We start from the raw sequence: 25,875 nt of genomic DNA on the forward strand, positions 1-25,875 counted from the left end.
CCTACTGCCGTGGCTCCACATCCGACCCTGATCTTCGACCTCTAGCCCGGACCAGACCCCTCAGCGACCTTTACCCCTTGAAGGCTCACGTGGAGATGGCGGTGCCCCCGTCCCTGCTGTCTGGGTGTGGTGCTGAGGTACAGCCCATGACCTCTGACTTTAACAGTGAAGAGAGTAGACTGAACGGGTTCAACACGGCCGCCTGGTCCAGCCCTGTGATAGGCCACCCTGAGGGGAAGCCCTACCCCTCCAGGATCATGAGGCTCTTCTCTACCCAGAGGAAGTGCACTGTTCCAGGGGACAGTCAGGGCTCTAGCAGGCCCCTCTCCTTCCAGGGCCCTCCATCCAGTGCCGCGGGCCCGCAGGTTTGGCCAGGTCTGTCAGGGCTGGCCGTCATGGGCTCCTTTAAGAAGCTACGCTCCTCAGTCCTCCAGGGCATCCAGAACAGAGGGACAGCCAATCAGGATGAAGAGTACACCTCAGCAGCCAACCAGGGTGGAGATAATGGGATGGTCACAACCAATCAGAGTCCAAGACTTAGGTGTGGGGAGGGCTATAGAGTGTCCAATGGGGTGTCTGTTGGCCAACCGATGGCTGGGTTGAGCCCTTGTGGTTCTGACAATGAAGATGAGGAGGAGGTAGTAGATGAGGAAGATGGACTGCAGAGAAACACATGGTTCTCAAGGAGTATCCGGAGAGCGTACGGGGCGGGGCGCATCACACTGCTGGACGCTGGGCAGGGGAAACGAGGGGAGGGTCCAGGACTGGGGGTTTCAACCAATCAGAGGCCAGGTTCAGGCTCCGGTTCAGTGTCAGAGGTGAACCTCCATTTGGAGGAGAGTGTGAATGTGAACGTGCTAAGCAGACTGAGCAAGAGTGCAGACAACCTACACCTCTTCAAGGGCCCTTTCAGACGCAAAGTGCCCTCGCCTTTCCTCTCTCCCGCTCCTCAGATAGACTCCCCAGGGGCCAATGGGGGCCCCAGCATTCAGAGAACAGCCAGTGCCTCGTCCGGTGACCTTAGGGAACGCAGCCAGAGCCCTGGTCGCTTTAGGAGTCCACTGAGGTCCAAGGGCCACATGTTGAAGCTAGTGGGCAGTATGACTGACCTGACCGTGAGACGCAAGCTTAACCCATCCCCCGTGACCCCCTTGTCACTCCTCAGCCGTCTCCATGATGACTACTCGCGCCGCACGCCCTGCCTACCCGCAAGCGACCGCCAACGCCGGCCCTCGCCCGCCAGAACGAGAGCCGCAGTGGAGAGGAAGAGGAACAGCACTTCGGTATCACTGGAACACATGCCTACCATCCACCCCCAGCCCCAGGCTGAGTACAACCCAGCCTTGCTCCCCATAGAACTCCAGGAGGGACCAGACCATGTGTTCGTTTCCCACAGCCATAATGAGCCTTTCACTACAACCTCATTTTCCCTGAGTGCTCGTGCCCAGAGGAGCAGCCTGTTTGAGGGGGAAAGGCCTCAGGAGGGACAGGGAGATGGGTGGAGAGCATGGTGTGATTCCCCTCCACTCCCCCTGGGGGAGCCCTGTGGGAGCCACAGCAAACACCAGCCAGAGGTCAATGCAGAGGGCAAGATGGAACCAAAGCAGGTAAGAGAATACTTTGATAGTCCAAAATGCTACTCTGGCTCAGTTCTACTGTAGTGCTTTGGAATGGCTTGACTACTGATCTGAAAGGTATTATCAGGTGAAAGCGATATGCTGGTGGTGACACCATCATCTACATATTGCTATTGATCAGCGGGCTCAAAGGGCACAGTGCTTTGATTATAGAAGGATTGTGGATTTATATTAAGAAGCAAAGCGGAAACAATATCGTTGTCATCAACATTGTTGCATGTGCTGCATTGACCATGCAGACTGAAAGCAAGTGTCTCGTGGTCAAGCAACAAAAATGCGCACCTAGAGTGACGGGGCAGGGCTAGGTCTGTGAGGAACACGGCGTGGAGAGAGAGAGCGGAGAGGTATTACTCAAGTAGCAGTGTAAACAATAAAAATGGACGTTACACACGGCATATCACATTTAACAAACCAAACATTCAAATACCGTTATAGAAGGTAAAGTAAAAACCCAAACCGGTCTGTGCATCAATACCGGTGTATAGTAAAATATGGTATATCAGCCCACGCCTACTGATAACTCGAGCTTGGTTCCCAAGTTTCTAAACCATACCAAACCATCGTTGGTATAGTGTCACCATAATATTTGAATCCTAAATGCCCCCCAGAATTCAGATGTGATCTAAACAGCCCACTTGATGTATTTTAAGGCTACGTTTAGCTCAGTTGTATGCTGTTTTGCGATCTATTAACAGCAGGAGTTGCATTAAATAGGCACAATATTTTTACTGATGCATTTGGCAGTATTGAATTCATACGCACAAAACATATAAACAAATGTATTCACTGTGAATCAAATCAGTTATTGTTTTCTTGCTCAAACTGCGAGCAACACCTGTCAAACTCAGACATTTCTCTCAAAACACAGGGATGTCGATTTGCACAGACTAGTGTTATCAGTAGGTTATTCTGGCTGAAATTGTTCATCTCCTGCCATGTATAAATTACTGCCATGGCGGATTCGGATGGGACTAAAGTTACAGATGTGGTGTTTTGTGCTCGTGCAGATAATTACATTACCCGACCTCCCCCAGTAAAACGAATCCCGTCCGAATAGGGCTTAAGAGTAGTACTGTTGACCAATCACTGATGAAGGGGCGCAGACTTCGGCCACCAAACATCGACTTACCTCAAGAAAAAATGTGTGCACGAACAGCCCCCAAAAAACCTGCCGAACACCAAAACTTCACAAAATGTTCATATATGCGTGAACTGTTTCAACTGGGAAGCATGCGAAAGTCTTAACATCACTGAAACCTAGCTACCCTAATTGGTCAAGTCAATTGTCAATCAAGCTCTACAGCCCAGCTGATTGGCCCCAAGTCAATTGTCAATCAAGCTCTACAGCCAAGCTGATTGGCCCCAGCTCCGTGTCATATCTACTGTCACTCTCTGTGTCTCAGCGTTGGCAGTGTATTTGTCCCCACTTTGATTGTGACTTCCAGCAGCCACAGCCACAGCAAAGTCAAATATGGAGGCCAGCCACTCTGAAGGAGTAGAACAGGCACAGTTAATCCTTTAGGTTTTGTTTATGATTGGTGGAGGTATTGCGTAAGCAAGCAGGGTTCCCGTTCCAGTGTGCTGTGTCTGGTTGGCTGTGTGGTTATCAGTAAATGCACTGCTGTCCCCTCCCTTCCCCCCCAGACAGGCCACGGGGACAAAGTCCACTAGTCACACTGGGCCTGTGAGAGTTTACAGCGGGAGATCTAGGAAAACACTACCGACACAACCAGGAATAATACACTGGGTTGTTAGAGGACTAGAGGTCAATCAGAAGACTGGTTTATTTGATCGAGGACCGTGATGGCAGATTTTTATTTGATAAGATGAGGGGAAGGAGCTCCTTTACTTTGGTTGAAGAGAGAGAAGCAGGGGAACGTACAGTAGAGGACTAAAGGAGAGAGAGACCCAGGCCTCGGAACAAAGGCCTGCGAGTGTGTTGGTGTTTGACCATGGTGCTGATCCACTGTGTACCTTTCCAGTGCATATGGACCAGACCAGACCAAGATCAGGAGGAGCAGGAGGTAAGGGGACATCTCTGGGTAAATCCATTTGAATTCAATCACATTTTGACACCATCTCTTTTGATTTAAACAAAACTTTCCATACATGTTTGCCCATGGAAAAAGTGGTCAGAAAATAACTTTTTGGACCTGAATGCCAAAACATTCAGGTGATAAAGGTGCTCGAAGTTGACCCATTTTGCATACCCCACCCTACCATGAAAAGATAAACGGTTGAGTTTGATCTCATTTAAAAGCTTACAAACAGTGTTGTCAAACTATTTTATGAATAAAATAAAATAAAAACGTCATCAATTATCGAAAAATGCGTAAATGCCGATTCTTTTCATATTCTGATATGTTGTAGCTTAGACCTTATTTCACATCATCTGATGTTTTTGTGTTCTGCCCGCCATCGGTTGAGACACGGCATGCTCTTGAATACAGAAATATGACCAAACAAACAGAACTTGAGCGTGCATAACTATTCCCCCCCCAAAGTCAATACTTTGTAGAGCCACCTTTTGCAGCAATTACAGCTGCAAGTCTCTTGGGGTATGTCTCTACAAGCTTGGCACATCTAGCCACTGGGATTTTTGCCCATTCTTCAAGGCAAAACTGCTCCAGCTCCTTCAAGTTGGATGGGTTCCGCTTGTGTACAGCAATCTTTAAGTCATACCACAGATTCTCAATTGGATTGGGGTCTGGGCTTTGACTAGGCCATTCCAAGACATTTAAATGTTTCCCCTTAAACCACTCGAGTGTTGCTTTAGCAGTATGCTTAGGGTCATTGTCCTGCTGGAATTTCCCTGTATTTAGCGCCATCCATCATTACTTCAATTCTGACCAGTTTCCCAGTCCCTGCCGATGGAAAAACATCCCCACAGCATGATGCTGCCACCACCATGCTTCACTGTGGGGATGGTGTTCTCGGGGTGATGAGAGGTGTTGGGTTTGCGCCAGACATAGCGTTTTCCTTGATGGCCAAAAAGCTCAATGTTAGTCTCATCTGACCAGAGTACCTTCTTCCATATGTTTGGGGAGTCTCCCACATGCCTTTTGGCGAACACCAAACGTGTTTGCTTATTTTTTTCTTTAAGCAATGGCTTTTTTTCTGGCCACTCTACCATAAAGCCCAGCTCTGTGGAGTGTACGGCTTAAAGTGGTCCTATGGACAGATACTCCAATCTCCGCTGTGGAGCTTTGCAGCTCCTTCAGGGTTATCATTGGTCTCTTTGTTGCCTCTGATTAATGCCCTCCTTGCCTGGTCCGTGAGTTTTGGTGTGCGGCCCTCTCTTGGCAGGTTTGTTGTGGTGCCATATTCTTTCAATTTTTTAATAATGGATTTAATGGTGCTCCATGGGATGTTCAAAGTTTCTGATTTTATTTTTTTAACCCAACCCTGATTTTTACTTCTCCACGACTTTGTCCCTGACCTGTTTGGAGAGCTCATTGGTGGTTCCCCTTGCTTACTGGTGTTGCAAACTCTGAGATCATGTGACAGATCATGTGACACTTAGAGTGCACACAGGTGGACTTTATTTAACTAATTATGTGACTTCTGAAGGTAATTGGTTGCACCAGATCTTATTTAGGGGCTTCATAGCAAAGGGGGTGAATACATATGCACGCACCACTTTTCCGTTATTTATTCTTTAGAATTTTTTGAAACAAGTTCTTTTTTTCATTTCACTTCACCAATTTGGACTATTTTGTGTGTGTCCATTACATGAAATCCAAATAATGTAATGCAACAAAATAGGAAAAACGCCAAGGGGAATGAATACTTTTGCAAGGCACTGTATATATATATATATATTTTTTTTTTCAGTGATGAAGACATGGATGTCTCATAGTATGGTGGGGTATGCAAAATGGGTCAACTTTGAACACCTTTATCTCTTGAATGTTTTGGCATTCAGGTCCAAACATTTTCTTTCTGAGCACTTCTACATTGGGCAAATACAGTGCCCTCAAAGTACTCACACCACTTGACTTTTTCCACATCTTTTTTTACAGCCTGAATTTTAAATGGATTAAATTGAGATTTTTGGTCATTGGCCTACACACAATACCCCATAATGTCAAAATGGAATTATGTTTTTACAAATGTTTACACATTAATAAAAAATGAAAAGCTGAAATGTCTTGAGTCAATAAGTGTTCAAACCCTTTGTTATGGCAATCCTAAATAAGTTCAGGAGTAAGAAGTTGCTTAACAAGTCACATAAGTTGCATGGACTCACTCTGTGCAATAATAGTGTGTAACATGATTTTTGAATGACTTCCTCGTCTCTGTACCCCACACATACAATTATCTGTAACAGAAATTGAATATCCCTTTGAGCATGGGGAAGTTATCAATTACACTTTGGATGATGTATCAATACACCCAGTCACTACAAAGATACAGGCGTCCTTCCTAACATAGTTGCCGGAGAGGAAGGAAACCGGTCAGGGGTTTCACCATGAGGCCAATGGTGACTTTAAAACAGTTAGAGTTGAATGGCTGTGATAGGAGAAAACTGAGGATGGATCAACAACATTGTAGTTATTCCACAATACTAACCTAATTGACAGTGAAAAGAAGGAATCCTAACAGAATAAAAATATTCTACAACATGCATCCTGTTTGCAACAAGGCACTAAAGTAATACTGCAAAAGATTGGCAAAGCAATTAACTTTTTGTCCTGAATAGAAAGTGTTATGTTTGGGGCACATCCAATACAACACATTACTGAGTACCACTCTCCATATTTTCAAGCATGGTGGTGGCTGCATCATGTTATGGGTATGCTTGTAATCGCTAAGAACTGGGGAGTTTTTCAGTATAAAGAAGAAACGGAATGGCGCTAAGCACAGGCAAAATCCTAGAGGAAAATCTGGTTGTCTGCTTTCCACCAGACACTGGGAGATGAATTCACTTTTCAGCAGGACAATAACCTAAAACACAAGACCAAATCTACACTGGAATTGCTTACCAAGACAGTGAATGTTCCTGAGTGGCCGAGTTACAGTTTGGACTTAAATCTGCTTGGAAATCTATTGCAAGACTTGAAAATGGCTGTCTAGCAATGATCAACAACCAATTTGACAGAGCTTGAATAATTTTGAAGAGAATAATTGGCAAATATTGTACAATCCAGGTGTGGAGAGCTGGTAGAGACTTACCCAGAAAGACTCACAGCTATAATCACTGCCAAAGGTGATTCTAACATGTATTGACTCAGGGGTGTGAATACTTATGTAAAATAGATTTCTGTATTTAATTTTCAATAAATTAGTACAAATGTCTAAACATGTTTTCACTTTGTCATCATATGGGGTATTGTGTGTAGTAAATGGGTGAGATAAAAAAAACATTTAATCAATTTTGAATTCAGGCTGTAACACAACAAAATGTGGAAAGGTCAAGGGGTATGAATACTTTTTGAAGGCACTGTATGTATGTATGGAAGGTTTCGTCCAAATTATAAGGGGTGCTGTCAAAAAGTGATTGAATTCAAATGGATTTACCCCTCTCTCTTCTGACAAACCAATACCAATGTCAAACTAGCCTAAACCAGAACAGTACACATTACAGTAGTAAGCTTTCAGGTCAGTTACAGACTAAACATTGCGCTATTTCTCAAATGGCCAGGAACCTAAATAGAAAGAAATATGTACTCTGCTATCGCTCCTACTTGTGTGTACACATACAATTTGATAAGAGCTTTTTATTTCTTGAGGTAATGTGATATGGGGGAAAATAATGTGCAAAGATATATTACAGAGTCCAAACACATTAGTACTAACTTTCCACATTAATGACACGTCAACTAAACGGCATGCTCTGTTTTTGATTGACGTTCTTTCCTGCAGATGTTTGTTAGAGGCAAACATTGTGGGGCTTCTCATTGACCTTTCACCTTTGCTCTCACCTTCAGGGTACATTAGAGGAACAGGGCAGAGAGGCACTATTAGGGGGTAAAGAGACGCCCCCTCCTTCAGCCACCGGTACCCCTTCTCTCACACCAACATGTCCCCCAGAGTCTCCCACCTCACCCATGTCACTGATGAAAATAGGTTCCACAGAAACGTCCACGTCCTTCATCCCCAGGCGAAGGGCTGGCCGATCGAGGCCTCGGCCAATCTCTGACTACGCTCAGCTGGTAGCCAGGAAGTACGCCATCCCCGAGGAGGAGACTGAGCTACATCCTAAGGAGAGGACTACAAATGGAACTCCCTGTCAGGACTACAAAAGCAATGGAGGCTCGCAGGACAGAGACAGCCCAGAGAACTACAATATGAATGGAGATCTCCAGTGCCGGAGGAGACGGCCCACGTCTGTTATTGGAGGAGTGGCTCTGTACTCTTCACCTGGAGCTGAGGAGAGAGAGGACAGTCTGCCTTCTGTAAGCAACTCACCTCTAAACAATGGCTAGATGTGTGTGTGTGTGTGTGTGTGTGTGTGTGTGTGTATATATGTGTGTGTGTGTACGTGTGTGTGTGTGTGTATGTATGTGTGTGTGTGTGTATGTATGTATGTATGTATGTTACATTACTGAACAGAAATATAAACACAACATGTAAAGTGTTGGTCCCATGTTTCATGAGCTGAAATAAAAGATCCCAGAAATGTTCTATATGCACAAAATGCTTATTTCTCTCAAATGTTGTGCACAAATTAGTTTATATCCCTGTTAGTGAGCATTTCTCCTTTGCCAAGATAATGCATCCACCTGACAGGTGTGGCATATCAATAAGCTAATTAAACAACATGATCATTACACAGGCCACTCTAAAATGTGCAGTTTTGTCACACAACACAATGCCGCAATATGCATGCTGACTGCAGGAATGGCCAACAGAGTTGTTGCCAGAGAATTTAATGTTCATTTCTCTACCATAAACCACATCCAACGTCGTTTTAGAGAATTTGGCAGTACGTCCAACTGGCCTCAACTGCAGACCTTATGTAACCACTCCAGCCCAGGACCTTCACATCCAGTTTCTTCACCTGCGGGATCGTCTGAGACCAGCCACCTAGACAGCTGATGAAACTGTGGGTTTGCACAACCGAATAATTTCTGCACAAACTGTCAGAAACCGTCTCAGGGAAGCTCATCTGCCTGCTCATCGTCCTCACCAGGGTCTTGACCTGACTGCAGTTCGGTATCGTAACTGACTTCAGTGGGAAAATGCGCACCTTCGATGGCCACTGGCATGTTGGATTAGTGTGCTCTTCACGGATTAATCCCGGTTTTAACTGTACTGGGCAGATGGCAGACCGTGTGTATGGCGTCGTGTGGGCGAGCGGTTTGCTGATGTCACCGTTGTGAACAGAGTGCCGCATGGTGGCGGTGGGGTTATGGTATGGACAGGCATAAGTTACAGACAACAAACACATTTGCATTTTATCGATGGCATTTTGAATGCACAGCTATACGGTGGCGAGATTCTGAAGCCCATTGTAGTGCCATTCATCCGCCGCCATCACCTCATGTTTCAGCATGATAATGCACGGCCCCATGTCACAAGGATCTGTACACAATTCCTGGCAGCTGAAAATGTCCCAGTTCTTCAATGCCTGCATACCCACCAGACATATCACCCATTGAGCATGTTTGGGATGCTCTGGATCGACGTGTACGACAGCGTGTTCCAGTTCCCGCCAATATCCAGCAACTTCTCCATTGAAGAGGAGTGGGACAACATTCCACAGGCCACAATCAACAGCCTGATGAACTCTATGCGAAGGAGATGTGTCGCGCTGCATGAGGCAAAAGGTGGTCACACCAGATACTGACTGGTTTTCTGATCCACACCCCTACTTTTTTTTAAGGTATCTGTGACCAACAGATACATATCTGTATTCCCAGTCATGTGAAATCCATAGATTAGGGCCTAATGAATGTATTTCAATTGACTGATTTCCTTATATGAACTGTAACTCAGTAAAATCTTTGAAATGGTTGCATGTTGCGTTTATAATACCACCTGTTACAGTGTATTCCAGAGGAAATGCCCAGTATGTTAAATAATGCCCTGTTTGTGATTGAGATGCAAAACCCCTGGATGTTCCCAAAGGCCCGAACACTGTCCTCTCCATGTCCCTCTAGGCCCTGTCGCGCCCCCCTGTCCCATCCCACCAGGTGCCCCCCTACAGAGCGGTGTCGGCCAGGTTCCGCCCCTCAACCTTCTCCCAGAGCACCCCCATCGGACTGGACCACCTCGGACGACGCAAACTACACAGAGTCCTCAGTGGTGAGGGTGTGTGTGTCTGTGTGTGAAAGAGAGGAATAAAGATGGAGAGCGCATGTCTGTGTGTGTGAGAATGAGGCAGAGTGGGGTCGAGTGGTGAGGGTGTGTGTGTGTGTGTGAATGAGAGGCAGAGTGGGTCTACTGTCTGTAAAAGAACAGCAAAGCAGAAGAGCTCTTTGAAAGTGAGTGTGTAAAGTAAAAGTATATGTTTACCCTCTTTGTGTGTGTGAGCATGTCTAATGTGTGTAACTGTACTCTCCTCCCCAAAGCAGATGCCGGCTCAGAGTGTTGTGCAGCGGTGGATGGTGACAGTGTGAGTGAGGAGGAGGGGAGCTTTGATGAGCTCAGTGATGTCACAACGTACTTGCAGCCTGGGGTGGAGCTGTCTGCTCTCAGCCAGGTGAGCTGCCTACCTGTGTGTTTACCTGCAGAGTGTGTTCAGCAACGCCGATGTTCTGCAACCGTTCCTGGCAACAGACGTAACGTCTCTCCAAGTCAACATGCCGTTTCTGCCAAGTCATCCCTGATGTGTGTATTTCTATGTGTGTGTGTGACTGATCTGGACACAGCTCTGGTGTCCAAGTCCAAGCATAATCTGTGTGTCGGACATGAGTATGCTGTGCATGTAATTCTGTATTTATCTGTGCGTGTCTGTCATTACATAACTCAGTAACCCTGACTCTGTAACTCTGAGTACAGAGAAACATCAGGGGGGAAAGGAATGAATAATGTGACTCTTCTCATTTCTTTAACTGGAAAATCTTCAGCCATGTCTGACGTACGTAATTGGGTATTTTATCTTCGTGCGTGTGTGTGTCAGTGGATAAGCCAGGGTCAAGCGGTGTATGCGGAGGCCCTGTGGGACCATGTGACGATGGAGGAGCAGGAGCTGGCGTTCAAGGCGGGGGATGTGATCCGGGTGCTGGAGGCCCCTCACAAGGACTGGTGGTGGGGCATGGGGGCAGACAGGGAGGCCTGGTTCCCCTCTAGCTTCGTCAGGGTAAAACCACTATAACCACTTTTCCATCCACAGTTTTTATGTGAGTAAAGTCATACTGTATAAAAAATTAATCACGACAGCTGTGATGGAAACAGGAAGTTTCGGTACAATTTTATGAATGCCGGCAGATCATTTGTTCGACATGGTGGGATCATTTTGTGTCGGTAAAATGTACTATGCGAGACATGGCGGTAAACAATGTAGTTTATTAGGCTACAGTTTAAATAAGTTATGGTGGACTTCACAGGGTGGTGAAAGTGCATGGTGATCTTGATGCTCCTTTCCAATAAATATTGAGGGTCTGATTCTGGTTAGATGATGATCGATGCTTGACTGCTGTTTGACAAATACAAATATTCTCGCTCTTATCCATAATAATCTCATAATGTAGACTAGCCTACCCACACAGTCTACCCGCACTGTATCTGCCAGCTGTTGGCTAGAGCGCAGGTACCAAGACCAGAGTAGGCACATTTGCTATTTAACGCAACAGTTTTTGTGACAAAAGTATCGGTAGAGTTGAAAATGTGATGGAAACACATTCAACTTTAGATTTTAATTCGGGACATGAAAACTTAAGTGAAAAAGTACATTTTGTGTGCACTACGTCATCACGCACTGATTTTTATTCGCAATAAATCTGTTTAATGCACTAACCCTGTTGCATTGAAAAGAAAAAAAAATCAAAGTAAATTATTCACAATTTCTTCAACATGTTTTTATTGATTATTTTTACACAACACATTTTACATTTTAGTCATTTAGCAGATGCTCTTATCCAGAGTGACTTACAGTTAGTGAGTGCATACATTTTTTCATTTTTTTACTCCATTCTTTTTCTCTCATACTGGCCCCCCGTGGGAATCGAATCCACAACCCTGGCGTTGCAAGCGCCATGCTCTACCAACTGATCTACACGGGGCCCACCAAGATACAGATCAGGCCATAAAGCAACAAAAAAAAGGGCCACAAACAAAACAACTGTCTGTACAAGACATGATAGTTGGGTCATTGAAATATAAGAAGTGTCCATGTTTTATCTAAGTGGACACTGACCTCCCTGCGTAATTTATGTTTACTGTAGACCCTCCCAGCCAAAGGCTCTGAAACTGGCTTAGTGCCAACCCTGCCCCTTGGTAGTGTGTGTTCAAGGGCTGAGGGGTTCAGAGGTTTCAGTGGTTTCCCTGGTGACTTGTGTTGATTGACAGTTGCGTCTTAATAAGGCAAGCTATGGTAACCATGGCGAGGCCAGTTAATTGACAGGTAGGTGACCGCTTGGTAATTGCCCCTATTGGTGATTGTTGTTGACGGACATGGGGCTTGTTAACCATACATGGTGTTTCCAATGTTACCATAGGGATGTAGGTTGGGTTAAGTTTAATTTGTAGGTGCTAGTTAACTAGGTGGACTGTGACTCTGTGGTTGCCCTGGTAACGTGGGTGTGTGTGTGTGTGATTTGACAGGTGCGTGTGAACCAGGAGGAGGACTCAGGAGCGGAGAGTGTAGAGAGTTGTGCTCTGGACCAAGAGGACCCACACACTGCCCCCCGGGACACACACAATCACACACACAGCGCAGAGCACCGCGAGCAGATGAGGACTAATGTGGTCAAAGAGATCATGAACACTGAACGCATCTACATCAAACATCTCCGGGACATCTGTGAGGTGGGTGGAGGCTCGACCACAACCACAAACATTAACCGACCCTAACCGTTCTCTTTCCTCCATCATCACTGACATTACAACTACGGCTCTGGATTTCCACCAGCTTTTCTGCCAATTGGCTCCCCCTGCTGGTCAAACCTTGCATTGAACACATCTATGTCAGTGGTTCTTTCTGCATAGAAAAGTATTGAGTGTTAGTTTTTTCAGTGTTAACTTAAACGACTAAAACCAGATATGAAGTATGTAGAAAAGTTAACCTCTACGGGATCGGTGTCCCGTATACAGGACGGTTGAGCTAACGTGCGCTAATGTGATTAGCATGACTGTTGTAAGTAACAGCAGACTTTCCAGGACAGACATGTCTTATATGGGCGGAAAGCTTAAATTCTTGTTAATTTAACTGCACTGTCCAATTTACAGTAGCTATTACAGTGAAAACATACCATGCTATTGTTTGAGGCGAGTGCACAACAACAAAAAACGTATCACGGCAACTGGGTTGATATATTCACCTCTGAAGGTACATAATGTACTTACATTCAGTAATCTTGCTCTGATTTGTCATACTGAGATGCCCAATGATAAAATGTAGCATAGTTTTGTTTGATAAAATCCATTTTTATATTCAAATGTAGGAACTGGGTTCTACAGTTTGAACCCCTGCTGTCTCTGGCTCCACACCCACCCCGCCCGGCCATCTAGATGTGTGAAAGTTAGTGTATAAGTTAATGACCCATCATGTATGACATTCCTGGGAGTGTGTAAACTTACATTTTGTATTACCATATCATTTTTGTATGTTCTCTATAGTTATGTACGGTACTTCAAAATGTATCAATTGACCAATTTGGGCAGACTTGATACAAAATAGTCCAGTATTGCAGTGCTTCACTGGATCAATCTGAAACTTTGCACACACTGCTGCCATGTAGTGGCCAAAATCTAAATTGCAATATTATATTGTGGCCTTTCTCTTGCATTTCAAAGATAAATAAATAGAAAATGCATGTTTTTTTGTTTGTATTATCTTTTACCAGATCTAATGTGTTATTCTCCTACATTAATTTCACATTTCCACAAACTTCAAAGTGTTTCCTTTCAAATGGTATCAAGAATTTGCATATCCTTGCTTCAGGTCCTGAACTACAGGTAGTTAGATTTGGGTATGTCATTTTAGGCAAAAATTGGGAAAAAAGGGTCAGATCCTTAAGAGGTTAATGGACCTATATACAGTACCAGTCAAAAGTTTGGACACACCTACTCATTCAAGGGTTTTTCTTTATTTTGACTATTTTCTACGTTGTAGAATAATAGTGAAGCCATCAAAACGATGATATAACACATGGAATTATGTAGTAACCAATAGTGTTAAATGAAAATATATTTGAGATTCTTTAAAGTAGCCACCCTTTGCCTTGATGACAGCTTTGCACACTCTTGGCATTTTCTCAACCAGCTTCATGAGGTAGTCACCAGGAATGCATTTCAATTAACAGGTGTGCCTTGTTTACATTTACGTCATTTAGCAGACATTCTTATCCAGAGCGACTTACAAATTGGTGCATTCAACTTATGATAGCCAGTGGGACAACCACTTTTTTTTTTTATGGGGGGGGGGTGGGTAGAAGGATTACTTTTATACTATTCCAAGTATTCCTTAAAGAGGTAGGGTTTCAAGTGTCTCCGGAAGGTGGTCAGTGACTCCGCTGTCCTGGCGTCGTGGGGGAGCTTGTTCCACCATTGGGGTGCCAGAGCAGCGAATAGCTTTGACTGGGCTGAGCGGGAACTGTGCTTCCGTAGAGGTAGGGGGGCTAGCAGGCCAGAGGTGGATGAACGTAGTGCCCTCGTTTGGGTGTAGGGTCTGATCAGAGCCTGAAGGTAAGGAGGTGCCGTTCCCCTCACAGCTCCGTAGGCAAGCACCATGGTCTTGTAGTAGATGCGAGCCTCAACTGGAAGCCAGTGGAGTGTGCGGAGGAGCGGGGTGACATGAGAGAACTTGGGAAGGTTGAACACCAGACGGGCTGCAGCGTTCTGGATAAGTTGTAGGGGTTTAATGGCACAGGCAGGGAGCCCAGCCAACAGCGAGTTGCAGTAATCCAGACGGGAGATGACAAGTGCCTGGATTAGGACCTGTGCCGCTTTCTGTGTAAGGTAGGGTCGTGCTCTGCAAATGTTGTAGAGCATGAACCTGCAGGATCGGGTCACCGCTTTGATGTTAGTGGAGAACGACAGGGTGTTGTCCAGGGTCACGCCAAGGTTATTTGCACTCTGGGAGGAGGACACAATGGAGTTGTCAACCGTGATGGCAAGATCATGGAGCGGGCAGTCCTTCCCCGGGAGGAAGAGCAGCTCCGTCTTGCCGAGGTTCAGCTTGAGCTGGTGATCCGACATCCACACTGATATGTCTGCCAGACATGAAGAGATGCGATTCGCCACCTGGTTATCAGAAGGGGGAAAGGAGAAAATTAGTTGTGTGTCATCTGCGTAGCAATGATAGGAGAGACCATGTGAGGATATGACAGAGCCAAGTGACTTGGTGTATAGAGAGAATAGGAGAGGGCCTAGAACTGAGCCCTGGGGGACACCAGTGGTGAGAGCACGTGGTGCAGAGACAGATTCTCGCCACGCCACCTGGTAGGAGCGACCTGTCAGGTAGGACGTAATCCAAGAGTGAGCAGCGCCGGAGATGCCCAACTCGGAGAGGGTGGAGAGGAGGATCTGATGGTTCACAGTATCAAAGGCAGCAGATAGGTCTAGAAGGATAAGAGCAGAGGAGAGAGAGTTAGCTTTAGCAGTGTGGAGAGCCTCCGTGACACAGAGAAGAGCAGTCTCAGTTGAATGACCAGTCTTGAAACCTGACTGGTTTGGATCAAGAAGGTCATTCTGAGAGAGATAGCAGGAGAGTTGGCTAGAGACGGCACGCTAAAGAGTTTTGGAGAGAAAAGAAAGAAGGGATACTGGTCTGTAGTTGTTGACATCGGAGGGATCGAGTGTAGGTTTTTTGAGGAGGGGTGCAACTCTCGCTCTCTTGAAGACGGAAGGGACATGGCCAGCGGTCAAGAATGAGTTGATGAGCGAGGTGAGGTAAGGGAGAAGGTCTCCGGAAATGGTCTGGAGAAGAGAGGAGGGGATAGGGTCAAGCGGGCAGGTTGTTGGGCGGCCGGCCGTCACAAGTGTGAGCAGGACCAGCGGTGTCATTTGACTTAATAAATGAGGATCGGATGTCGTCAACCTTCTTTTCAAAATGGTTGACGAAGTCATCCACAGAGAGGGAGGGGGAGGAGGAGGAGGATTCAGCAGGGAGGAGAAGGTGGCAAAGAGCTTCCTAGGGTTAGAGGCAGAGGCTTGACATTTAGAGTGGTAGAAAGTGGCTTTAGCAGCAGAAACAGAGGAAGAGAATGTAGAGAGGAGGGAGTGAAAAGATGATAGGTCCGCAGGGAGTCTAGTTTTCCTCCATTTCCGCTCGGCTGCCCGGAGCCCTGTTCTGTGAGCTCGCAATGAGTCGTCAAGCCACGGAGCAGGAGGGGAGGACCGAGCCGGCCAAGAGGATAGGGGACATAGAGAGTCAAAAGATGCAGAAAGGGAGGAGAGGAGGGTTGAGGAGGCAGAATCAGGAGATTGGAGGGAGAAGGATTTAGCAGAGGGAAGAGATGATAGGACGGAAGAGGAGAGAGTAGCGGGAGAGAGAGAGTGAAGGTTGCGACGGCACATTACCAACTGAGTAGGGGCAGAGTGAGTAGTGTTGAAGGAGAGCGAGAGAGAAAAGGATACAAAGTAGTGGTCGGAGACTTGGAGGGGAGTTGCAGTGAGATTAGTAGAAGAACAGCATCTAGTAAAGATGAGGTCAAGCGTGAGCCTTGTGAGAGCGTGAGGTCAAAAGAGGAAAGGAGTGGAAAGAAGGAGGCAGAGAGAAATGAGTCAAAGGCAGACGTAGGGAGGTTAAAGTCACCCAGAACTGTGAGGGGTGAGCCATCCTCAGGAAAGGAACTTATCAAGGCGTCAAGCTCATTGATGAACTCTCCAAGGGAACCTGGAGGGCGATAAATGATAAGGATGTTAAGCTTGAATGGGCTAGTGACTGTGACATCATGGAATTCAAATGAGGAGATAGACAGATGGGTCAGGGGGAAAAGAGAGAATGTCCACTTGGGAGAGATGAGGATTCCTGTGCCACCGCCGCGCTGACCAGATGCTCTCTGGGTATGCGAGAACACATGATCAGATGAGGAAAGAGCAGTAGGAGTAGCAGTGTTTTCTGTGGTAATCCATGTTTCCGTCAGCGCCAAGAAGTCGAGGGAGTGGAGGGTAGCATAGGCTGAGATGAACTCTGCCTTGTTGGCCGCAGAATGGCAGTTCCAGAGGCTGCCGGAGACCTGGAACTCCACGTGGGTCGTGCGCGCAGGGACCACCAGATTAGAGTGGCAGCAGCCACGCGGTGTGAAGCGTTTGTATGGCCTGTGCAGAGAGGAGAGAACGGGGATAGACAGACGCATAGTTCACAGGCTACAGAAAAGGCTACAATAATGCAAAGGAGATCGGAATGAAATTAACTAAACATCTGGGAAAGCGAGAGAGCGGGGCCTCCCTCACTTACTTTTCACGGAATCACTCAAATATAACTCTCCCAACTTCCACTTTAGAAATTAATAATTGTTGTAAACTACAGCGGTTCAATGTTTTCTAGGAATAGACTCTAACTTAGTTTATTCAGCTAGCTGACTTGGTACAGTATTCTTCCGTGAAAACCGCCCAGGGCACCGTATCCTATGACGCCATAGCTAACTAGCATGCTAGCTTCCAATAACACGGTTTAGCACCAATACTCGGTTACAACAAACTACCAATAGTGTGTTAACACGCTAAACAGATCATTCATGTCCGTGTCTAACGTTGTGTAAAGTTTTGGGGTTAGTTTTGACAGTTTGAGTGAGTACATCGTCAACTTATTCAGCCAGGTAGTTAGCTAGCTAGAATAGTTCGCATATTAGCTAGCCATTGCTCTCTGTCAACGAAACACACAGAGAGAGCCAAGCTAACGTTAACTAGTCACCCATGTCTTGAATTCCTGTTGAACGACTCTGGTTACCAGTATGTAAAAATAAAATAAAAATAAATGTAGGTTATAACTTACCCTAGTGTAAAGCTAGCTACTGAATCGATTTAGCCAGTTTGCGTCTGTCCCAACGGAGAGAAAGCGTCTCCAAACATTACAGCTAGGTCGTTCCAGCTATTGTTTAGTTAGCGATCCAGGTAGCAACAAGCTAGCTAAATTTCAAGTACAGTAGCTACTAACTACCTAACGTTAACGCTTCAGATAATGAGGTTAGAAAAACAGCTGAATGGTAGGTAGCTAGCTGGCATAATTACAGATACTCTTAAGCGTGAAATAACATCCACAGTTGCTAATAGTTACCAGTAGCTACCCGCTAGCTAGCTAGCTTTATTGGTCCAGGCAGTGGGTTAGCTAGCCTCGTGCTTCACCGGGCTCAGCCGAATACAATACTTACCTACAATAACTACCTAGATAAACTACCTACAATACCTAACTACAATACCTACCTACAATCTAAATACATGGTTTGTGGAATTTCTTTCTTTCTTAATGCGTTTGTGACAAGGTAAGGTTGGTATACAGAAGATAGCCTTATCTGGTAAAAGACCAAGTCCATATTATGGCAAGAACAGCTCAAATAAGCAAATAGAAACGACAGTCCATCATTACTTTAAGACATGAAGGAAAGTCAATCCGGAAAATGTCAATAACTTTGAAAGTTTCTTCTAGTGCAGTCGCAAAAACCGTCAAGCGCTATGATGAAACTGGCTCTCATGAGGACCACCACAGGAATGGAAGACCCAGAGTTATCTCTGCTGCAGAGGATAAGTTTATTAGAGTTAACTGCACCTCAGATTGCAGCCCAAATAAATGCTTCACAAAGTTCAAGTAACAGACACATCTCAACATCAACTGTTCAGAGGGGACTGTGTGAATCAGGCCTTCATGGTCGAATTGTTGCAAAGAAACCACTACTAAAGGACACCAATAAGAAAAAGAGACTTGCTTGGGCCAAGAAACACGAGCAATGGACATCAGACCTGTGGAAATCTGTCCTTTGGTCTGATGAGTCCAAATTTGAGATTTTTAGTTCCAACCACTGTGTCTTTGTGAGATTCAGAGTAGGTGAACGGATGATCTCTGCATGTGTGGTTCCCACCGTGAAGCATGGAGGAGGAGGTGTGATGGTGTGCGGGTGCTTTGCTGGTGACACGGTCTGTGATTTATTTAGAATTCAAGGCACACTTAACCAGCATGGCTACCACAGCATTCTGCAGAGCTACGCCATCCCAACTGGTTTGCGCTTAGTGGGACTATAATTTGTTTTTCAACAGGACAATGACCCAAAACACACCTCCAGGCTGTGTAAGGGCTATTTGACCAAGAAGGAGAGGTGATGGAGTGCTTTATCCGATGACCTGGCCTCCACAATCACCCGACCTCAACCCATTTGAGATGGTTTGGGATGAGTTGGACCTCAGAGTGAAGGAAAAGCAGCCAACAAGTGCTCAGCATATATGGCAACTCCTTCAAGACTGTTGGAAATGCATTCCAGGTGAATTGGTTGAGAGAATGCCAAGAGTGTGCAAAACTGTCATCAAGGCAAAGGGTGGCTACTTTGAAGAATCTCAAATATGAAATATATTTTGTTTTGTTTAACACTTTTTTGGTTAATATATGATTCCAAATGTGTTATTTCATTGTTTTGATGTCTTCACTATTATTCTACAATGTAGAAAATAGTCAAAATAAAGAAAAACCCTTGAATGAGTAGGTGTGTCCAAACTTTTGACTGGTACTGTATTTTTTTTTATAAGATCATCTTTGAGAACTAACAATCACCAAAATAAAAGCTAGACAGTCGGGGAGAATCTAAAATTTAAAAAAATTATGCATTTAGGAGTATTTCTGTCATGGCATGGGGCCCCCATTGATTTTGTTTGTTCGATTCGCTCAGATAGCATAAGCCATGGTGAAATGTGTAGAATTGCAGGAAATTAGTTTTAAAACTGCACATTTTCTCTGTCTCATGGCAAAATGTGTATAATTGTACAAATTAGCTTTAAAACATCTACATTTTGTCACTGCGGCCAACAGGAGGGCCTCTAACATGTTTGATCGGGCGACCACACCATTGACCACGCCCCTGCCCCTGCCACGCCCACCACTTAAGCCAGAAAATGTCTAATGCTTTTCCCAGGGCTATATCCGTCAGTGTCGTAAACACCCGGGCATGTTCACTGAGCTGCAGCTGAAGACTATCTTCAGTAACATCGAGGACATCTACAAGTTCCAGAGACAGTTCCTCAAAGACCTGGAGAAGAAGTACAACACAGACCAGCCTCACCTCAGTGAGATAGGAGCCTGTTTCCTCTTACAGGTACGTTATACCCTTTGTACACACACACACACACGTCACACACACACACTTTTTTCAGAATTGGATCCAGCGTTTTTCCATACCATTATCTTTTTGATCCCTGAATACATTACACAGTATACATTTCAACGCAGTCACATCCCCTTTTGGTATTTAACTATTTCGCCTCCTCTCTCCCTCCCGCTTTTCCTCCTCACCCACCCCACCCCCCCTCTTTCCTTCCTTACCCACTCTCTCCCTCTTCACTCACCCCCCCATCCTCCTCTCTCTCAGGGCGAGGGCTTCTCCATCTACTCTGAGTACTGTAACACCCACCCTGCAGCGTGTGGGGAGCTGCAGCGCTTCATGAAGCTGGGCAGGTACAAGCACTTCTTTGAGGCCTGCCGGTTGCTGCAGCAGATGATTGACATCTCCATCGCCGGCTTCCTGCTCACGCCCGTCCAGAAGATCTGCAAGTACCCCCTGCAGCTGGGAGAGCTGCTCAAATACACCCCCAAAGACCACAGGTAAGTCACAACACACACTGGCCACTTTTTTTTTTTTCTTTACAAACTTCACAACATATACCCACTCACACACACACACACACACACACGTATACACACGGCAACCTTTTCACACACTCCAATGCTGTTGATGTTGTGTGCTGTAGTGACTACGGTGGAGTGAGTGACGCGTACAAGGCGATGAAGAACGTGGCGAGCCTGATCAACGAGGGGAAAAGGAGGCTGGAGAGTATCGATGCCATCGCTCACTGGCAGGTGGCTATCCTACGCTGGGAGGTGAGGCTCCTCACTACATTATTACATTATCGTTACTGTAGCAGAATCCTGTTACAACCATATTATTACATGGCTATTACAGTGTTTATGTTAAGGCTTTGCATTTCCATTTGCATCGAAAACCATTTAGACCTTGTGCTCGTCTCCTGTACTCAGTGGTACACAGTGTGGGACGTAAGGTGTCATTTAAGATGGGTCCATGCTAACCGGGTTCCTTGGGACGTCCCTACCCCATTGAAGTTGACATTTAAAATAGTTACGTGTTAGGGTTTAGGGTAGACTTCCCAAGGATCCCAGATAGCACTGACTCAATCAATGATCTGAAAAATGCAACCCCCTCTCTAAACCAGTATCTGGGCAGAGGAGGAGACGATGAATATGACTCGTCTCCTCTCTAGCCCAGTTAGCTACCATTCATTTTCCCATTAGACAGCTCTGCAAGCGTTGTCAAAATACGTTAGTTACTCTCCAAATATGGAGTTTCACAGAGCAACTATCGTCATTTACTGCTGTCACGCCCGGTATGTACTTCCAAAAAAGTTGGAAGTATGTACTTCCAACTTCCATAAAAATGTACAAGCAACCAAAAAATTGTCTTGTCTGGAAAGAATCTCAGTATTGTTCTTGACCATGCGCCAAATCACCTCTTCGGTACCACCAATAAAATCTACCATGTACAGTAAAAGTACTACCATGTACAGGTCGGCTGATCCAGCAGCAGTACACTATCACTAAAGATCATTGATTTTATCATCTACAATAGTGTATGAATGTCATCAACCTGTTGTTTCACAATGTGCTACATGGAATGCAATAATATTTAATGCAAGTAAATTAAGTAGACCATATAGGGTATGTTTTTAGAGATCTTTCGGAAGAGGTGGATTTGGCACATGTACATTTTTATGTAGACCTTTTTTTGGAAGTACATACTGGGTGTGACTGCAGTAAATGACGATAGTTGCTCTGCGAAACTCCATATTTGGTGAGTAACTAACGTATTTTGACAACGCTTGCAGAGCTGTCTAATGGGAAAATGAATGGTAGCTAACTGGTCTAGAGAGGAGACGAGTCATATTTATTGTCGTCTCCGCTGCCCAGATTCTGGTTCACCCCCTCCCTGTCTGTGTGTGGTCTCTCCCAGGGAACGGATGTCCTGGAGCGCAGCTCGGAGCTGATCCACTCTGGAGAACTCACCCGGATCGTCCGGCAGGGCAACAAGACGCAGCAGCGCAGCTTCTTCCTGTTCGACCACCAGCTGGTGTTCTGTAAGAAGGACGTGCTGCGCCGCGACCTGCTGCACTACCGCGGCCGCCTAGACATGGACCACACATCGGTGCTGCAGATGCCAGACGGCAGGGACCCCGAGCTGGGCATCTCGCTGAGGAACGCCCTGCGGCTCCGGAACAGCTCCACCCTGGAGACCCTGTGTTACCTCTGCTGCAGGAAGCCCCAGGATAGACATCGCTGGCTGCAGGCCTTTGCCAGGGAGAGACGGAGGGTACAGGAGGACCAGGAGATAGGTGAGAAGGAGTGGGAAGGAGAGACTGAGGAGGGAAGAGGAAATGGAAGCAGACTAGAAGAGGGGTTGTTGAGAAGATGGGAAAGGTGTTTCCCATGTCTCCTCCATGTAGCCTAACTCTTACACACACTCACTCATGCACACACAAAAACAATGTTAGTTTTTTTGTATACTGAGTCTATCATGTACAATTATAATTAGTATGCTTTGTTTAACTGATTGAAACATATATATATATATATATATACACTGCTCAAAAAAATAAAGGGAACACTTAAACAACACAATGTAACTCCAAGTCAATCACACTTCTGTGAAATCAAACTGTCCACTTAGGAAGCAACACTGATTGACAATACATTTCACATGCTGTTGTGCAAATGGAATAGACAACAGGTGGAAATTATAGGCAATTAGCAAGACACCCCCAATAAAGAAGTGGTTCTGCAGGTGGTGACCACAGACCACTTCTCAGTTCCTATGCTTCCTGGCTGATGTTTTGGTCACTTTTGAATGCTGGCGGTGCTTTCACTCTAGTGGTAGCATGAGACGGAATCTACAACCCACACAAGTGGCTCAGGTAGTGCAGCTCATCCAGGATGGCACATCAATGCGAGCTGTGGCAAGAAGGTTTGCTGTGTCTGTCAGCGTAGTGTCCAGAGCATGGAGGCGCTACCAGGAGACAGGCCAGTACATCAGGAGACGTGGAGGAGACCGTAGGAGGGCAACAACCCAGCAGCAGGACCGCTACCTCCGCCTTTGTGCAAGGAGGAGCAGGAGGAGCACTGCCAGAGCCCTGCAAAATGACCTCCAGCAGGCCACAAATGTGCATGTGTCTGCTCAAACGGTCAGAAACAGACTCCATGAGGGTGGTATGAGGGCCCGACGTCCACAGGTGGGAGTTGTGCTTACAGCCCAACACCGTGCAGGACGTTTGGCATTTGCCAGAGAACACCAAGATTGGCAAATTCGCCACTGGTGCCCTGTGCTCTTCACAGATGAAAGCAGGTTCACACTGAGCACATGTGACAGACGTGACAGAGTCTGGAGACGCCGTGGAGAACGTTCTGCTGCCTGCAACATCCTCCAGCATGACCGGTTTGGAGGTAGGTCAGTCATGGTGTGGGGTGGCATTTCTTTGGGGGGCCGCACAGCCCTCCATGTGCTCGCCAGAGGTAGCCTGACTGCCGAGATGAGATCCTCAGACCCCTTGTGAGACCATATGCTGGTGCGGTTGGCCCTGGGTTCCTCCTAATGCAAGACAATGCTAGACCTCATGTGGCTGGAGTGTGTCAGCAGTTCCTGCAAGAGGAAGGCATTGATGCTATGGACTGGCCCGCCCGTTCCCCAGACCTGAATCCAATTGAGCACATCTGGGACGTCATGTCTCGCTCCATCCACCAACGCCACGTTGCACCACAGACTGTCCAGGAGTTGGCGGATGCTTTAGTCCAGGTCTGGGAGGAGATCCCTCAGGAGACCATCCGCCACCTCATCAGGAGCATGCCCAGGCATTGTAGGGTTAGGTCATACAGGCACGTGGAGGCCACACGCACTACTGAGCCTCATTTTGACTTGTTTTAAGGACATTACATCAAAGTTGAATCAGCCTGTAGTGTGGTTTTCCACTTTAATTTTGAGGGTGACTCCAAATCCAGACCTCCATGGGTTGATACATTTGATTTCCATTGATAATTTTTGTGTGATTTTGTTGTCAGCACATTCAACTATGTAAAGAAAAAAGTATTTAATAAGATTATTTCATTCATTCAGATCTAGGATGTGTTGTTTAAGTGTTCCCTTAAATTTTTTGAGCAGTGTGTGTGTATATATATATATATATATATATATATATATATATATATATATATATATATATATATATATATATATATATATATATATATTTATTATTGTTTTTTGGGGAGTGTGGTTTTCATATAAGCCCTTTTGTGTTTCCAACCTCACCTGTAAACTGTTTTTATCTGCACTGTTTTGTCTTTCACTTGTCTTTGGTTTCAAATAAATAAAACCTAAAACAAGAGGAGAACATGTAAGTAAGTGCATGTTGAATGACATTGGGTTGACTGTTATCTTTTTATTCATGACAGGAATGAAGATCAGTGAAACACAGAGAAAACAAGCAATCTTCAATGCAAGAAAATCCAAACAAGGGAAAATGAAGAGTAAGCAATCAATCATACTTTTGTGTTCTTACAATTGATGTGGTGTTGGAATCAGTGAAATACTCTTAGTATTGCAAATAATGTTTTAAAAACGGTTTATTCTCAGCCATAGGCTACTCTGGCTCTGCCCCGCCACACCACCAGCACCAACCCCTGCATCCAATTCACCAGCGCCATGTTACTGTGCCAACCAGCGTGCCTCAGCAGCAGGTGTTCACATTGGCCGAGCCCAAGCGAAAGCCCTCCCACCTGTGGTACGCCGTCACCCGACACGCCTTGTTCAGGAAGTGAGGATCTCTCCCTGAGGACTCAGAGAAAAACAAAACAATTATGGACCTACATATTTCAGGACAGTATCTGTGCACGTACTACTTTGTGTAATGTATGTTTTATCAATGTGTTTGTGTGCCTCTTAAAGTGTGTATATGTTTTGTTTGGGTCTTGCGTTATATATCTGTCTGGTTTCTATTTGTGTCTATTCAAATATGTGCCTGGACTTCCCGTAAGTGTTAATATACATACAGACTGTCTCCCTCATGTTGCTGGTGTGGTAAAGATGCTGCTTTTGTAGGTCCAAGATTCCTTAATACCCAACCGCCCAGCAGAAACCTGTATTAATGTAATTATGACATTGATGTACAGCACATTTTAGCTTTTCAATTAGGAGTTGAGTACTCACCTGCTACCTTGGTTTTAGTTCATTTCTCTGAGGCTGGACCCTGTTGGAGTTAGACTGCTAGTGAAGGCACAAGTGGCTCCTCTGAGAGCTGAATGCCCAGAGGACAGTCTACACACATACATTCACACATGCAGTAACCCTGTTAACACTGTTTTGTAAATAAACTATGTTACAAAAAGTACCAAATACAAGTAGTGCGTTTCTCAATCATTTTATTGGTTGGTTGTGAGAAAATATTCTCTCAATTGGAACAGAATTGTCTTATTCCACCAAACAAATGATCAGACTTTATTTTCAAGCAAACCCACCTGGTGCTTAGGTTACTGAGGAAATGTAACACATCTGCTGTAATCATATGAATCATATCAACATCATCCCACTGAATGAGGGTAATCACTAGTTACCACAGCCACAAAGTCATAAACTCCGTCTATTTCTACAATGTCTCTTCTTATACCAAACCCTAACCTTAAATTAAGACCAAAAAGCAAATGTTTGTTTTAATTCATTCTTATGATATAGCCATATTTTGACTTTGTGGCTGTGGTAACTAGTGGAAACCCTGAATGAGCCCCAGCTAGTCGGCGCTTCCTCACCTGTGCTGTCGGATCTGGTTACATTCACCTGGCGGCTCAGGGTAGATAGTGAGACGCCCCACAGCAGCACGGTTTAACCAGTACACAGGGGTGCTGCTTTTTCCATCTTTATATTTGACATTTTAG

General features: G+C 45.5%; 1 protein-coding gene across 2 annotated transcripts; it reads left to right on the forward strand.

The window, feature by feature from the left end:
* The first annotated feature begins 43 nt into the window (after nt 1–43).
* LOC311120126 (uncharacterized protein) lies at nt 44–25,344 on the forward strand. 2 transcript variants are annotated; one of them, XM_084194743.1, is made up of 13 exons: nt 44–1,607; nt 3,620–3,661; nt 7,568–8,035; nt 9,743–9,887; nt 10,154–10,284; nt 10,705–10,884; nt 12,348–12,551; nt 19,805–19,984; nt 20,258–20,490; nt 20,637–20,766; nt 21,911–22,289; nt 24,400–24,474; nt 24,581–25,344. In XM_084194743.1, exons 1-13 carry the CDS (start codon nt 96–98, stop codon nt 24,763–24,765), a joined length of 3,864 nt encoding a protein of 1,287 aa, XP_084050869.1. In that variant the 5' UTR covers nt 44–95; the 3' UTR covers nt 24,766–25,344. The 2 variants fall into 2 exon arrangements, with proteins under 2 accessions (XP_084050869.1, XP_084050870.1); XM_084194744.1 differs by having other exon boundaries at nt 10,157–10,284.
* The last annotated feature ends 531 nt before the right edge of the window (nt 25,345–25,875 follow it).

Source organism: Coregonus lavaretus (assembly GCF_964263955.1).
Source record: "Coregonus lavaretus genome assembly, contig: HAP1_SCAFFOLD_1019, whole genome shotgun sequence".
NCBI lineage: Eukaryota > Metazoa > Chordata > Actinopteri > Salmoniformes > Salmonidae > Coregonus > Coregonus lavaretus.